The 17,147-nt window shown below is 37.1% G+C and overlaps 1 protein-coding gene across 2 annotated transcripts in view; it reads right to left on the reverse strand.

Annotated features, from left to right (window-relative positions):
* The window catches only part of EDIL3 (EGF like repeats and discoidin domains 3), a 257,246-nt gene that overhangs the window by 181,510 nt on the left and 58,589 nt on the right, over positions 1-17,147 (reverse strand). For both annotated transcript variants that reach the window (XM_055791610.1, XM_055791609.1), the window contains exon 2: positions 6,602-6,730. In XM_055791610.1, the coding sequence (XP_055647585.1) occupies positions 6,602-6,730 (129 nt within the window). The remainder of the gene's footprint in view (positions 1-6,601; positions 6,731-17,147) is intronic.

Consider the following 17,147-nt stretch of genomic DNA (forward strand, 5'->3'; position numbering starts at 1 on the left):
GGCTCCCGGGGCCAGGGGAACCCGAGGGAGAGCAGAGAGCCCCACCAGGAGCCAGCACCTCTGGTGTGAGGCTGATGCAGCTCCAGCCTCACCAGGAGCCCCGTGGGAGATGGAACTGGCCCTGGAAAGTGGAAATCTGGACATTACTAAGAACTCCGCAGCAATAAGTTGTCACTGAAGAACACTAGCACTTTCCTTCTTTGCTCACAAGGAAAGAAATCAGCACAGAATGCAAACAGGTATCAGAGATAAAGCCCAGCAGCGAAGAACTTCATTTTCCATGCCCGCTTTCCCACTCCATCTCACTCTTTTCCCAGAAAGGACTAACCTTTGAACATGAAACCTGATCATTCTTTCTGCATTCAAATAAACATGGGCCCAATTCACCATTCTGCTGTTTCACTTTTCTATCAATGGAACCGTTGAAATGGTTTTCAAGAACAAAAATATAAACAGACACTCCTTTCCCTTGCAATTTTTGCAGATCATAGTAGCAAGAGCAAAGCAAGACATTTTACTGAAGATCTCAGAGCCCTATAATAAAATCTCCCTGTTGGCAAAAAGAAAACCAGTGAGTAAGTCACTTAGGTAGATTCTGTCACAACAGCAATAAATACAGTCAGTTTGGGTGACACTACACATACAGCAGTGACAGCAGATACTGAAATCTGGAGTTCACACTCTGTTCCCTGTTGTGGGCAATCTGCAATGAGTACTGTATTGTACTGGGGAGAACACTGCCAGCAGGCTAAGGGATGTGGTATTTTCCCTACAGTCATTAAGGGAGTTAATTGTTAAGCACCTGACATTTGAGGAGCATGCAAGAGAGCTGGGGCTGTTAAGCCTAGAGAAGTCTCATAGAAATGAAGGCAACAGAGCCAGGGTCTTCTCAGTGGTACACAGTAACAGCACCAGAGACGATGAGCAGAAACTGAATCTCACAAAATTCCACTTAAACATATTTGGGGTTTTGGGATTGGTTGGTTTGTTTGCTTGGTTTTTTTCACTGTGCAGGTGATCAAACACTAGCACAGATTGCTATGAGAAGCTGTGAAGTCTCCATCCTTGGCAATATTCAAAACCCAACTGGACATGGCCCAGAGAAACCCCGGGCCCTGATACTCCCTTGGGAAGTGGGGTTATATTACGGACCTCCAGAAGTACAGAAGTGGTTTCCTAACTGCTCTAATTTTGTGATCACCAGTGCTTTAGTTGGCATTATTGCAGGTTACCTAATTTAGAGCTAAGGCAGCTACATTCATATCAATTACATACCAGATACACGTGGCACTAAGCCTTTGGCATTCTTTTGTAAGAATGGATTAATTTCATCATATCTACCTTAGAGAGAAAACCCATTAGTACATATGTTCAATGTGTGGTGCAAACAAACATCCTTAAAAAATCATGTATCGTAGGACTGTGAAAACATCTTGGAAATCATTCAGTCTTTTCCACTCAAGACATCAAAAAACATCTGTAACACTGACTGGAAAACAGTGACAGAAATATATGCTTACTAGTTTTTTTGACAAGCTCTTGTCCTGTCAGTGCAGAGGTCAGGACAGCAACGGTAGAAACTTGGGCTGTGCTGGGAAAGCCACAAAGCCAACAGATCATAGCACTCTGGGTCTAATCTGTGAATTTTTATGTAACAGCATGAAAAGGGAAGAAACCCTTTGATTCCTGTGACCCAGTCTCAGAGACAGTAGCTGTTAAAGAAAGAGCTTCCCTTGGATACTGGAAGGACTAAACTGATACAGAAAACACTGCAGCATTATAAACAAGGAACCCCACAGGTCACTTATTAATCATCTGGCAGAACAAAGACGGAATGAAAAACTGACGTCTCCTTTCTTTTTCCTTTCAGCTCTCCTCCCTTCTCTCAACCACCATGGTGCACGTAGACCCAAGTTTCCTGTATTATGTGTACAAGATCATTAACTCAGCTTTCCACCCTTCTAAAATGCACATAGACATTTTTACCATGTTTTCCAGTAACAAGTCCTCTCAGTTAGTAAGCTCTCAGCTGCCACAAAAGGAAAAGATGCTTTCCAAAAGGCTACCAGCACCCTATTTGAATGCAGCTTTGGAGAGTGTTTACAGCTCTTCTCTAAATGTGCTCGTGGCTCCTCTACCCTCCCCATCATTGTACATCCTTTACTTTTCCACTTACATAAACTAACCATGTTTACCAGTTTATCCTCTCAGACAGCTACTGAATTTCAGATTTAGAAGATCAAACCTGAATAGTTTTAAGATGTCCGTTTTTCACACATGAAATCATGTGGTCACTCATGGTACACACTGTGATAGCCTTATTGTGTACTAAACTCAGCTGCTCCTTCTTTAAGTTTTGCCTTCAGTCACATATTTCTCTCTCTGTTTTCCCCTATGCACACCCCAAACAAAACAGGAATAATTTTTATGTCAATATTTTCCCCCAGTATTATTTCAATGCATACAGCCACACTGTCCTTACTCCCCACACGCACAGTCATGACAGACTAGGCTACTCTTCTTTCATCAGCTACCCATGTTGATTAAGTCACATGTTAATAGTATTCCTGAACAGTATGTATTAAAGCTTTCTATTAATTGTATGTAACAGTTATAGTTCATGGTATTTCTGTAATTTACATGGCTTCTGAGAATTACTTGTGAATTATTTAAATGATGTAAAGTCTGTCGACTTGTCTGTAATGCATTTCAATACCAATGTTAATTACATGTGAATCTTTTTCAACCTAGACTAGAATTCGTGTTTCCAAGGATATAGATAGGAGTCTGCTAAAGAGGTAACTTAGGCCATAGTTTCCTTATTATCTTTGGAAAGCACCCTCCTATTTGGGAAGCTTGATATCATTACCTTTTACTCTTACCTGTTTAGCTAAATCCTTTCCTACCTCACTGCCTTGAGGATGTGCTGTACTGAAAAGAACCACAATGTACTTTTTTCCTGCTTGCCTCCATCTTATTCTTTGCTAGTTTATCAGATATTTATAATCAGTTAGGATACGCAGAGCACTGAAATGACTTGTCTGCACCAACAGGGTAATATTACAGCTTTGCCGTCTAATCTCATTTATTTTTTAGATAACTATGTATAGTATTTAGTACAAGGAAACATAGGAAATAAGGCAAGGTTACCATTAGAGAAAGGGTAGGATACAATAGGGTTAGTATTTTAAAATATGTATTACTATTACAAACATTTTACAAAAATTTTGGTTTAGATACGCTCAAAGTTATAGCATCAGAAAACAGTGGAGATGTATGGCAGAAGAATCAGGATTTTCCATGGGTGAATTTAAAAAAAACCCCAACAATAACAAAACTTATTAGACTGAAATAAGGCGCTACGATCATGTTGGGTTATTTTACATTTTAGTATTATTAAGGTAATAATGGGCATTACATTCTTAAGTCCTTCAACTATTCATGCAGCTCCCAAACTGCCTTGAATCTTTGATGATCAATTTAGGTAAGACTTCTGCCTAAATATTTAACCTTCTGTCCTGTATGTGCTTTTATGCAGCTATCTTTTTTCCTTTACATGAATTTACACCCTTGTATCTGTATGGCATTGTTGGTTTTTTACCCACATTAATGTGTGATTTAGTAAAATCCCTGTTCCCTGTTACTGTCAAATCCTCCTGTCTGAACTATATTCCTTGAAAATTTGTGACTTTCCAGCTAATGTCCAGAGATTAACAGTATCCTGTCACCAGGACTGAATAAAGTCCAATACTGGTGTACCTAGAGAAAAGGCCACATAGAACTCCCAACTAACTCTTTTAAAATTTGTCATACAGCCCTTTTGAGGGGAGACGGACTGACACAGGCTCTTCTCTGTGTTGTGGTTTTGCCCACTGTTTTCTTTTCTTCTTACTCAGTGCCTCCTGACATTCTAAATGCTTAATTTTCAACCAACTGAAGTGTTTTCAACTACACAGGAAACTGTCAAGAAATCTTTTGGAGATTCTAAGGATTAAGAGAAATAGCTTTTGGGCAATAACTCATTAAAAATCCAAGGAGAGTAACCTTTGGTAGCATTCCTTCTTCAACTTTTCTTTGATAATAAACACAGTTGGTAAAAGTGATCGCATGGGGTCTTGCACTCCTGGGGTCCTCACAGACCCACCTTCCAATGGATTATTTTACTTAAAACACTCCAGTGTTTGAATTAATAAGAGTATGACTATTAGCTTGCACTAAGCATCATCACTTTCACAGGAAAAATCAAAATATTATCTTGAAATACCTTTTTCTTTTATATGACACTTATGTAGGTGAATATAATGCTGAATAAGCCTCAGCTTTTACTAAAAAGTAAATGATTATTTTTAAAACCATTTTTAGATTTCAAACAGTAATGGCTAGTATCTGAATCCATACATGCAGCACAATCATACAGGACAAGCACAAACTGAATTAACACTCTGGATTTTAGCTAATATAGGAATATTAATAAGTCCTTTACTTAACCGATGTTGTCCAGTGAACAATCTCTCTGGACTGCAAACTAAAAATATAATATTCTACCTGCATAAGTGCTGTGATCACCACATATTCTAAAGCTTTCTACTTGCTTATGCTTTATGCTGTTTACCAAACCAAGGTTTTGATGAAGTGTTTGAAGAATTTCTTTAAGTGTTTTTGTATTTTTTTAAAGCCTTTCTAATATTTAGTTGTAAATTACAGTGGCAATTATCACAACATGCTTTTATCTCAGATTCACTCATGATCGGCATCCTCCCAGCTGTGCACAATGCAATTTCCTGCCAATCAGGCCCATGATAAATCCCAAAATTTCCTGCAGTAAACCTATGTAAAGACCATTTTAACATAGCATGATATATAGCTGTAGGATAAATTCAGATCCTTCAAGCATGCATAAAAATGTAAAGGAAAGGTATGGAAAATAGTGTTCTGAGGCAGTGTCTTCTGGCTTCTTGTGTGGTTGCATCAAGGGCACAAGCAATTTCTTGTGTAACTCAAATGTTTGATTAGAACCAGCTACTATGATATTTTAGTCAGAAAAAAAATGCAGTTGGTGTCTCACCAAAGCTGGTCATTCTCTCAACAAAAGCAGTTCACTTGTCTGGAGAAAACTTATCTTTGGCAAAATCAAATTCAAAACAGATTCCCTTAAAATTGCCTTATACAGACTTAGAAGTCACGGCCAGAACAACGATAGTATTGTTTACAGAAAAGAAAAACAGAAAACAAAACCAAATTGACCCTGGGTTCCTGCATTAAGTACTGCTCAGCTTATCTCGTGATAGAGAGGGATAAAATTAATCCCTAGAACAGTGTATTCAGTTTGTGCCTGTGTAGCCTTTATTTATGTATTAAGAAATGCCAACCACACTGATGTAGGATGGTTGCAGTGTTAAAGAGGTGCTGAGCCGAGCTGTGACAGTTTCAATGAGACATCTGTAGAAGCCATGCTGTTGGGCCTTTCTTCTCAAGGTTCATGTCCTACAGTACAGCTGGCAGAAGAAAAAGTGTGAGCAACACTCAGCTGCCACAGACTGAAGCATGTCAGTGTAACCCAGGATGATGAATCACAGACACAGACATACGATATGAAATAATTGAAGGGTCATAGTGCTTTCAAATACTTTGGCTGTCAGCAGAAGAAATGCAGGCAGGGCATGCAAAGCTTTCAGATAAGATGCACTGCCACAGAACCTCCACTTTTGTGTATTTTCCTGATACAAACAAAATAAAAACTACTGCCCTCTCTTCTGTAGGTCAGTGCTTTTCTGTGTCTCTTACCTTCCCATCCTAATTCCCAGAACTCCATGGAAAAGATAGGTATGTACCTATTTAAACAGTAGTGTCTATTTATTGGCTCTACCATACATAGTTTTATACCTTCTTTGGGATAATATAAAAGCTCGGTCAACTTGCAGCTCTTCTGCTCCATTGAAAATGATGGCCTGTGACACAATGAAATGTCTACCACCTTCTTTGCCCTTTTCCTCATTAAGTTTTCTTAGGATAGAGGCCTGACCTGCCAGATGTTTTGGAACTACCACTCATATTTACATTTACTCTGGGTCAAATGCACATCATAAAGTTTCAGTACTCTGTGCACTCATGTAATGATTAACTACAACCTCCAGCTGGGTAAATGTTTTTAAATTCAAACGAGTACTAGGTGCTATTCTGTATTCTTCTATACTGTTTCTGTAACTTCACTTGTTTAAGTAACTAGTCTTTACTCTGGACATCAGTATAAAACTATCAGAAACCAAACTTTACGTGGTCATTGATCAGCAGAAGGATATATAAAAATAATTGCATCGATCTTTGAGAAATGTTGGTCACTTTAAGTCACAGCTATGATCTTTTTGCTCTGTGAAGTAGAGCACTGCACTTTTCTGAGTGATTATATTATGCTGATACACTTGTCAGATACTGCTTTAACTGTCTGTTAATTATGATATAGATATGAGGTTAAGAAACCAATAAGGAACAATGGAATGACCACAGCATTATACAAAATGCTGTGGAGACCATCACTGGTTGGCTAGCCACAGACTAATGGAATATTTAAGCAACTATTTCAGCATTTAAGGTTTGCACTTACCAACCTCCACAACACTGGAGCAATTGGGGTCTGTGAAGCCTTCGGGACATTCGCATGAGTAGAAGTCATCATTCAGCCCTGACAGACAGATGCCACCATTTTTGCATGGGTTGGAGTCACACACATCCCCTGTGGGTTAAAGGGAAAAAAAAAGGTTCCTGTATAAAACTCTTCAAAGGTTATGCACAAACTCTTAATATGGCAGATTGCTGATAATCAAGAACAAAAAGGAATGACAGACTATGTCCTTTGAATACCTATTGGCTAAATCCATTTTATATTTATTTAACAGCACATCTCTGTGTTTTCTTCCTTTAGCCTTTTGCTCTGTAAAATGTGATTCTCTTCAACACACTGACAGCTATTCACTTGCAAAAGACAATGAAATGTAACAAGAGGATTTTTTTCTTTCTCTCATTTGAGAGATTTGAGATGAGATTTGACTCTCATTTGAGTCATTCAGGATATATGCTTGAAAAGAAATTTACCCAGGGTTTTACCTCTCCAGGTTCCCTTCAACATAAAGCTGAATGGTGGTTTCAAGTCAGGCTATTGTCTTACCACCTGGTTTGTGAGCAGAGAGCTGTGGCTGTGGTTGTATCATCATGTGCTCCAGACGAACACTCTTAAAACACTCCACAGCACAGATTTGATCAGGTATTGACATGCAGCTGCATTTCTGCTAACACAGAACACAGCATTCAGGCCAGCAGTGTGCTTCTATATTGGCTTTATGTCAGTCACACGAATACCAATTATATGTGATCCCAGGGTAAAGTCTGATAGTACAGACTAAAGCCATTAAAGTGTTTTGAGTAATTTAATTCTAACAGTAAGTTTACACCCAACCAATGATTTCTGATGTGGAGTCCTATGACCGGAGCTGCTGTTACATTCACACTGTGCCCCCAGGGATGCTTTCACTATGGCTTGTGACCCACCAGATCCATGTCAGGGATGGAGGCTAACGGACATGAGCAGCCACAGCTCCTCAGTGCTCCTTGACAGTTCCCTCCAAGTTCACAAAGTAGTTTTGTCAGGTTCTCCCATAGTCCATCTTGACTGAAGATCAGAACAAATCAGTTAGAAACAAAGCTGTGCTTCGCTTCAAAACTGCTGTGCTATGAACTAGCTATGCTTCAAAACACTCTCGGACACTCGGGGTCACTGGCACTTCAGCCTTCCTAAATAATACTAAACCAGCAGATTTGGCTCATCTTTCAATTGCTTTTCAGTGTAAAGACCCTATTCAGTCAATTAAGATTGAGGTGATCAAGAACAGAAAGATGCAAACTCTGAAAGGTGCACCACAGAGCTGCTTCACATGCTCAGAACTTGAACATGTCTCCAATATTATCAGTGTCTACAACACATTATTGCAATTTCCTATCTTCCTTCTACTTAAAATTGCCTTCAGGAGGAGACAGAAAACAGAGAACAGAGTGCCTGTTCAATTCCTGCAATTCCCTAGTTTTAACACCCTTAAAAAACCCCTCTCACCCTATCACACAGCTCTACAAATACATGGAAATAAGGATGGCATCCTGTCCCCGATGTGGTAATTGGAAGCAGTCCTAAAAAATGCCCTAGGCTTTGGTCACTGTCAATTTAATTTTTCTCAGCTAATTAAATATGTATGTAGATGCATTCTTTTATTTATCTCAAGCTTCATCTTATAAATAAGACAGTTTTGTGCTTTCTATTGCTCAGTACTGTTTTAAGAACTACTAATAATTTGTGCAGTACAGTTTTATTTTGCAAAATTTTTGCGAATGCAACTTAAAGCAACATTTGCAGATAGTTAATTATTAAAAAAAAAACCAAGTATATTATTTTGTATGCTCTTTTTTTAATTGAAAAGGTGCCAGTGTTTTGCCATATAATTGTAAAGAGTTACAGAAATCCACTTGTTTGTGTCAGTAGTACTGATATACGTTTTGGACTATAGTGGTTGTAAGGGAACTCAAAATGTTTTTAATGCCTTTCTGGCACATAGATTTCAGATTAGTGACTGGTGTGAGAATTTGAATCTAATAATCACTTAAGAAATTCAACTGATACACAAAACTGCTTTCATGAATTTTGTGCATCAGTCGCAAAAAAGTTGTGGGTTAATTTGCTGGGTTATTTTTAGTTTTACTTAATTTTAATCTGTCAGCTTTAAACTGCCTTCATGACACAGAGAACTGTCATCTGTCTACATACTTGGCATTAACAGTTTCGTCTTGAAGACTGTCCAGCTGACAGAGAAGTACAGTCGGTTGAAAAGAGTCAATAATGTAAGACATCTGTCTAATGACTGTCTTCTTAAGTGAATCTAAATAAGTCAAGACTTCTCATTTTCAGTGCTTGTTGCACTATTGGGGTAGCAAAGGATGCTTGTTTTTTACTTCATGGGGCTTGAAAGAACAACTACTATTAACTGAATGCTTTGACAACTGTATTTCCATACCTTTCACTAAATTAATAAATTAAATAGCATCTGGAGCAGGAACACTTATTATGCAAATCCATACAGATATTCTGATTAAAATGAGAGGGGACATTTTTACTATGTGTTTCCTGATCCTCTGTTCTTCTGATTTCAATTACGCAATACAAGAAAGAAAAATAAAAGACAAAATACTCTTTTCATTTGTAAGTTTTGTATTAACAGACAAACAGAATGCATCCCATTTCCCATTATATTTCCAGAAAGTGGAATCTTCTACTATCACCAAAGTGTGCATACTTAACTGTGTAGTTCTCATTTGTCTGAAAATTCATGTTGGCATTTTCAGTCTGAAGTGACCCAACCTACAGTTTCAGACTAATAAAGCAGATGCTGTCCTCTAACACCAGTCATTTATTTCCATGTTCAGGTAATTACTTAAGTGCTCTTTTGACCCACCACCTTGGCCCAAATTCTACAATCAATCACTGGTGTAAAATTTTAATTGTCCTTATATCACACCATAGAAATAAAATGAACACAGTGCACCTCTAAAGAAAATGGGACACAAAAAAACCCCAAACCCCACAAAAAAAAACCACCAAAAAGCTCCAACAAAATAGATTATCTAGCCTGTCTCATTCATGTAATGCTAAAGAGGGCTAAAGAGGGAAAATCTATAGTTTGAACACCAGTGGTTAAAATAACAGTATGATGTCAAATGGAATGCAGAGAAATGAACAACTGCAGACACAACCAAGCAATAATTCTGCTTAATACTAGATTCTAGGCTATGCAAATTTGCATACTTAAATTAGTAAAATGCACTTAAATTGTTAGCACCCTTATTTATGACTTTTGTGTGTGAAATTGCACAGAACAAAATAAATATCACCTTTGAATCAATAATATTCCCCTCAATTTACATTTTGTTCCTCTTGAGAGGACATTCATGTTGAAATATTGAAATCTAGTTTGTTTTACATTTTACTGAGTTTGATGAACATAATTTTATTTTAAAGGCTCTGTTCTTAACTAAGAAAAGCTTATACGGATGCATATCTTAACAACTGATTAAGGGATTTGTTACCATTGAAACACTATGCTGTATATGACAAAATTTTTAACACAACAGTAGTTTTAGAATTTAACTTTAGTCATGGTGAATGCAAGAGTAAAATAAACCCAAAGAAAGAACTACACCCTTTACAGTAATTTTTAGAGAATTCTGCTCTGTGCTGCTGATTTTCCATAGTGATACATCATATTCTGGTTTTGCATCAGACTGTGTAATTTGACAAATTTCTGTAAATTAAACAAACACTCTAAGAGGAACTTCATTATTAAAAAAAAAAAACAACAAACAAACAAAACAAAACAAAACAAAACCCCACCAAAAGACAATTAATATTGTATTTCTATTAAAATGTTCTGAAAGGGTCCAGTAAGAATGCAAGTGTCAAATGAAAACAATAGTTCGTCTTTACTGTGTCTGACTAACCCTGCACTTTTCATTACATGGCTACTAGAGCATTAAAGTACGTCTTAAGACTGTATATAAAATACATACTACAGTATTGATGCCTTTACATCATCCTTGGGAAAACTGCAGACAGTAAAATCTCATTGCATCAAGCTACTGAGATTAGTTACAAGGATCTGTGAAACAGGATCAGCAAAGGATCCACTCACATGCTCCCCGCTCAAACTGGCAGAACTCATGAACACTATGCATTTGTGTCTTTTAGGAGACCCTTGCTTTTAAGTTATGGTTTATAGTAGCTTATTTATATTTATATTTATATTTATATCTAGATCTATATTTATTTATTTGTATATTTATATCTATATATATTATATTTTATATTTTTATATATAGACATGTATGTATGCACATATTTTATGTATATAAATACATGTATGTATATACACGTACGTATGTCCTCCTTTTGGATAACATAAAGAGTTAAGTTAGGAATGTAATCGACATTATCTCACACGATACTGCATTGAGTGGCGGATAAAACATTTATTTGATTAGAAGGTAACACATTGGAGGATTTTGATGTTTTATTTTTATTTTTCCTCACATCTTTAATTTCTTGAGAACATCCTTAAGTCACATTAGTCCTTGAATGAATTGTCCATTCTCTCTTTGGAAAATGTGGTAGGTTAGAAAGCATAAAATTAAAGGGGAGATCCATACATAATCAAAATTGGAACTTTAATTAAGAACCCTCTCTGCTTCTCCAAACTCAGAAAAAAAAATCTAGCAAAACTCAAATAAAATGGTGAGATATTTACTTTCTAGTAAGAGTTAAGTCTTTTTGTAAAGATGATGTCAGCTTTTGTCCACAGTGAATAACTCCCATCAGTGAACCTGGACCAAATTTTATTAAAAACACTTGGAGAGGAACTGTTCTGTAAGTCCATCATGCTCCATGACCTACCTTAATACAACCACACTTAAGCCACATCCTTTTCAACAAAATACTGAATGAACAACTATTGCTTTTTTTGGCAAGCAGGTAATGGTGGGAAGGAGGGTAAAATTTGTATATCCACTCTTTGTTGAACTTTACACTTTTATATAGCATACTTTTTGATCCTGTGAAACTCCACAAAATGTTACATGATTCTTGACTGAGAGTGTAATACTTTGCTTGACAGCAAAGGACAACCTGAAAAAAGAAACTCAACTGCTGCATATAAATAATGCAGTACACCATGATGATAACAGTTAGCCCATCAATCCTTGTCAAAAACAGAAATTCATAGAGCTTTTGAAAACATTTTTTGTGATGTGAAGGCTAAAGAATATGTTCTGTGCGAACAGGAAAGTACCATTCACAACGACCTGCACGCACTACTTCGTAAAGCTTTCTTGTAAAAGCACACAGACTAGCCAGCTACCGTTACTATAAGCAAATCAATTTGCAATTCACCAACATTTGCCAATGAAAGAAAAGAAAAACTAATTATGTACCCCAACTTAAAACTATTTACTCTTTCACATTGTAGTTCCTGGGATAGGAATACCTGCCAAAATCTATGTACAGTATCCTGAATTAGGCATGGGAGAAGCATTTTTCCCTATGCACAAAATCATTACCCTAAAATGAACACTACTTCCCTCAACTATTTTTGAACACATAGCGTAACTGCTATGATTTCTGGCAGAAAAGTTACTGTAAGAAACACCTGCTTGAGACAATGAAATGATGGCAAGGAAAGAAACGTGTCTCAAAAAATCTCATGGATTCACAAGATTTCAAAACTAGAAGGAAAGAAGTGACAGAAGAAAGATGAACTGGGTGTTTGGGCACATTTTCTTCTCTAATTTAAGAATAGAGCATATTCCTTGAAATAGAAAGTGTGTATGGGAAAATTCAAGCCTATTTATTCTTTTATATTTAATGTGCATTAACTATGAACACATTTAGTATGCATTACGTATTGACGTGGTGAAATACACAGAAGGTAATACTGAGGCAAACACACTTACACTATAGGACTCCAAGTAGATGCTGACACCCATTGGAACAAAAGGCATGAAGAAATCTACAGGTAAAAAGTTGCAAACACAATGTCATACAAGTTCATTGTGCTATCCATGCAAGTTGATAGGGAAGCACAATACTGCTTACTGGTATGCTCTGTGATGTGTGTTTTATATCTCAAGCACTTGGTTTCACCACCGATGGGAGAAGGTGAACCATCACTCCTACCTACAACAGCCCCTGTATTTTCATTCAATTTCCTACATTGCTACATGAAATATGGGTTATTTCAAAAACTCTTTCTAAAGAAATAAAATGAATAGCTATTCCCTTTCACGAGAATAAAACTTGTTATAAAGAAGAAATCTTCAGGTAGCACAAAAGAATAACCAGCCCAGAAAACAGCCAGTCAATAGAAATTTGGTCTAGGGATAGTAAAAACAAGCCCCAGTTCTGAAGCCCAGAAGAGCAACTAAACTTCAGAAGACGGAGAAAGTACTGGCTACCAGTAGCAGTTTCACGTTAAAATCAATTTTCAGAAAAAGAGTTTTAATAGTTTTCTGATTTACAGAATCATCTGTACAGTGTCCAAGTTCAAATCTATTTCTCCACAGCTGAACCACTACTGAGAAGCAGAACCATAAATCATACTGAAGACACACCTGTGCAGAGATGCAAAATGTGAATATGAAAACAGATGAGCTCTGCAGATCTTTTAAGAAATTTGTAAGCTGGGGTTTTTTAGATTTAACGGTGAGGCAGCTGACTTGTTTTTCCTAAGGTAAAAAGACAGTTGAATAATTAACTTGTACCCCTTATTATTTGAAAGGGAAGTTAAAGTTTCTAGCTACCAACAGCTCATCGGTGTCCTTCTGCTTGTTTTCTAGGCTGATTTGCTTACAATGTAGGTAGAAGGTTCAGCTAACTTTCTAAATAGAATATGCACAGCAGATTCTTTAGATGGTTTTAAAAAATGAATAAACTGATATCACCTACTCTAAATGTCCACATATGAATTTGACCGGGAAACTTACAGGAGAACACAAATGTCAGAATAATTACCTCATGATTTTATTACAGGTTTCCTGAAAATTGACATGGTTGGCTTCTTCTGAAGGCCTCTGGGATCAAGAGACTGTATGCACTTAAGCAAGCTGTAGCTTGTAGTTGCGGAGGAGAACTGCAACATACTCGTGTAAACTAGGTACAAACATTTCTTTAACTTTTTCCTGTCTTGTAATCTGAGGGGATGCACTGGCTGATTTTTGAAAACCTGAGATGTATTACCAAAAGAAAATGAGATTATTCTAAGAAGAGAATTATCATTTGAATATGACTCTGGGACTGGACTGAAACATTAATCCTGGGTGAAGATGAAGTGCTGACTTAAGCTTTGGATTTAGTCTAATAGTACGATACTGTAAAAGTGTGTCCCTACTTTCAGGGTTAGAATAGAGGCCTAAAGTAATGTCTGCAGAGATTAATTTCTATCATAATAAATCCCCTTCTGCCTTAAAAAAGTATTATCTCTTCCCTTTCTAAAGGTCTACAGTATGAGCTACTTTATTCATTTGAATGTGAAAGAGCAGCAGGTCACCGCACTCCAGCCTGCTGAGTTACAGACATTTTAAGCATCTGATGTTTGACAATATGAAATACAAGTAGAAACAGAAAACAGCTTAAAAAGTAAACTCTTCTCTCTTTCATAGGTTGCAGAGAGTTCATTTCTATGCCAACTGGCTCTGCAGGGAAAAAGATGAACTATTCCTGTCATTTCAAATCTTTATTAGTAAAAAATGGATCAAAAGTGATTAAAGGAGGAATATGGTTATATAAAGCACTTCTGAATATTTTTACAACTTGTGGAAAATTTTCATGCACACACTGTCAAGGGGATTTGGGGAAAGCTGTCATCAGTTAGAGACATTGTTTCATCAAAGGAAAAGACAGATATTCCACCAAACTGATGATCAGCTGATGGTACCAGCAGCACACCATCCCCTGCACCCAGCCCCAGCTAACCGCAGTGATGCTTCCCACGCAAGCAGGGAGATCAATCCCTTTGATGAAGATACCCTTATCCCTATCAGCACAACCTTCCACAACATCTTTTCTCTCTGCACACTCAACAAAGCTGGCAAAAATTACCTAGGCACTCCCTGAACATCCTCGTTTGATTTAAGGCATCATTCACGTCAGCTGTGTTTATACAATTATTTGCCACTTGCTAACAGTCACATAAATCAACCTGTATTTCTGCACCTGTTCACATCTACGGGGTGAAAGAGGTTTATGAAAAGGGAAAGAATAAGAGCTTAAACTGAGGCTTTCTGTGTAAGGCACTCAGGATAAACTGTCTCTCCATTAAGTTGTTCTGTTCAATTAAAACTTTCTGACAGAGAGATGAAGTCATGACAGGAATACATTATCACTTCCAGCCACTTGTCCTTTGTTTTTAAAGCTGATGGTGAGATTTTTAGTAGTATGTTGACTTGAAATTTCTCATTTGATAAAATATTCACATTCCTTGCTAGAAATTACTGTGCTTTGCAGATCTCTGGATACAGATCTTCACTGGTTTCTGTCAAAAATCAGCTGGGCTTCTGCAGGCTTCTCTGCTAACTGCCAGTAGGCTCCACCTCTACATCCATGACCATCAGATGGTTAATACAGGGACCCAGATTTCTTATTTGACTTTACCTACATTGAGCTTTTGATCATTAGCTCTTCCCAAATCTTTTTTGAAAATATTCATGGCTCCCAAAGCTCTGGAAATGCCTCAACCCCCTGGTCAGAAAACAACTCAGACACATTAACAGCTTTTCTCTTGCCCATCCCCTGCTTTCCACGGTGAGAAAATCCATGCGTGCAGCTAAATCAGCCAGCACCCTCTGAAATAAACAGTTGTAAGTGTTTGTGACCTTCTTTAGACAGGTAACATCTTTCTTACTTCTCTTCCTTATAGACTGAGAGCATTCAGGGACACATATTCTTACTGGTCTTTACAGGTATCTTCCCAGTTTCTACTTTCACTTCATCAGTGAAGCAAGATTATTAAAAAAAAAAACAAAAACACAAAAAAAACCAAAAAACAAACAAAAACAACCAACACTTACTGTGGAATTACCAGTTTATAAATTAATAGTCTCAATTTTCATCCACACTCAGTTTTATGTCTCAGGGTTTTTTGCCTCAGTTTTACCTTTGCATTTCTTTTTCATGCACCACAGCTTTTGAGCTTAGCAATTTCAAAGCACCAGAGTGTGTGTCTACATGTATACATGCACACACGTATATTTAGCTCCATACTTATATTCTTATTCATACTTTATATACAAGGAAATGAAAGTGGGTTTTTTTCCCCCTTTGTGTACCCTATATTGGATGTATTTAGACACCAGTTGCTAGGCAATTATTAATCTCAGCACTGGTGAATTTATCTTTTCCCATCCTAAGTAAATCCAAATGTGAAAGCTAGGCAATTAAAAAGCCATCATTAACAGGTTTTAAACACTAATTACATTTCATTATATCCATAAGAATTCTAAATATATTCCCATTACAGTTTGAAAAGTATTAATTCATCTCCAGTTACTTCTAATTTTTTTTTATATCCACTCTTCAATATAATATTTGGTCACAGTTTTTACAAGAGGTGTCAACACTATTGAAGAAATGGGCAGCATTTAATACCCCCAGTTAGGTATCCAAAATATGGAACAGGCAAAATTCTCTTTTCAAATTTTGAAAAATCATCTAAGTACCAAATGCATTTCATAAAACCCTTAGACATATATCTACCTATCTATAGATAGATAGATAGATAGATAGATAGATGTATTTATACAAAAATACATACACATTCACCTCCATCAACGCTTTCAGAATGCATACTGAAAATGAAGGAATATTTTCTGCTTTCAAGCAATATCCCAAACTACAAAATGTATTTGAAGATATGCAATGTGAAGCAGTCAGCATTGGCTATGCCTAGATTAGAAAACAGCCTGGCACAACATGAGCAGATCAGTATTTCAAAGCTTGCAGTGCTCAGTCTTCTGTATCTTCATTATGTGAAGTCTGTGGATTTATGTGATTTGAAGGTGCCCAAATGACCAGCTGTTGGTTCAGACCCTTAAGTAACCATTAGGGTCTCCACTTGACTATAGCATCTAGTCCAATGTCCTCAGGAATGAATCCAGCTCACGACCATCAAAACCCCTTTGCAAAATGAGCCCAAGTTGTGGAGGCAATCAAAGGATTCCCTTCCAAAGCCCACCGGCATGCTAGATGACCATTTTAACAGACATGCCAGCACTGAGCACTCTTTCCTACATGAATGTTCTCTACAATGAGCTCTACTATTATACCAACCCTGCAGCTAAAGAGAATAAAGCAAAATATTCTGTAACTTTCCATTGTTATAATTAACTGCTCACTGCATTCATTTCATGCATTTTTTGGCCACACGGATAACCACAGATATCATCATGAAAGTTCTGTCACCATCAAAAAAGACATGTCACCTAAGGAGATACAACAGTATTGCTGGTTTTCATCATTTTCATTCCGACTTTACAGGAAGGTGATGTTACTGATCACACTCAGAATAATA

Source organism: Falco peregrinus, chromosome Z, assembly GCF_023634155.1.
Source record: "Falco peregrinus isolate bFalPer1 chromosome Z, bFalPer1.pri, whole genome shotgun sequence".
NCBI classification, from domain to species: Eukaryota; Metazoa; Chordata; class Aves; order Falconiformes; family Falconidae; genus Falco; species Falco peregrinus.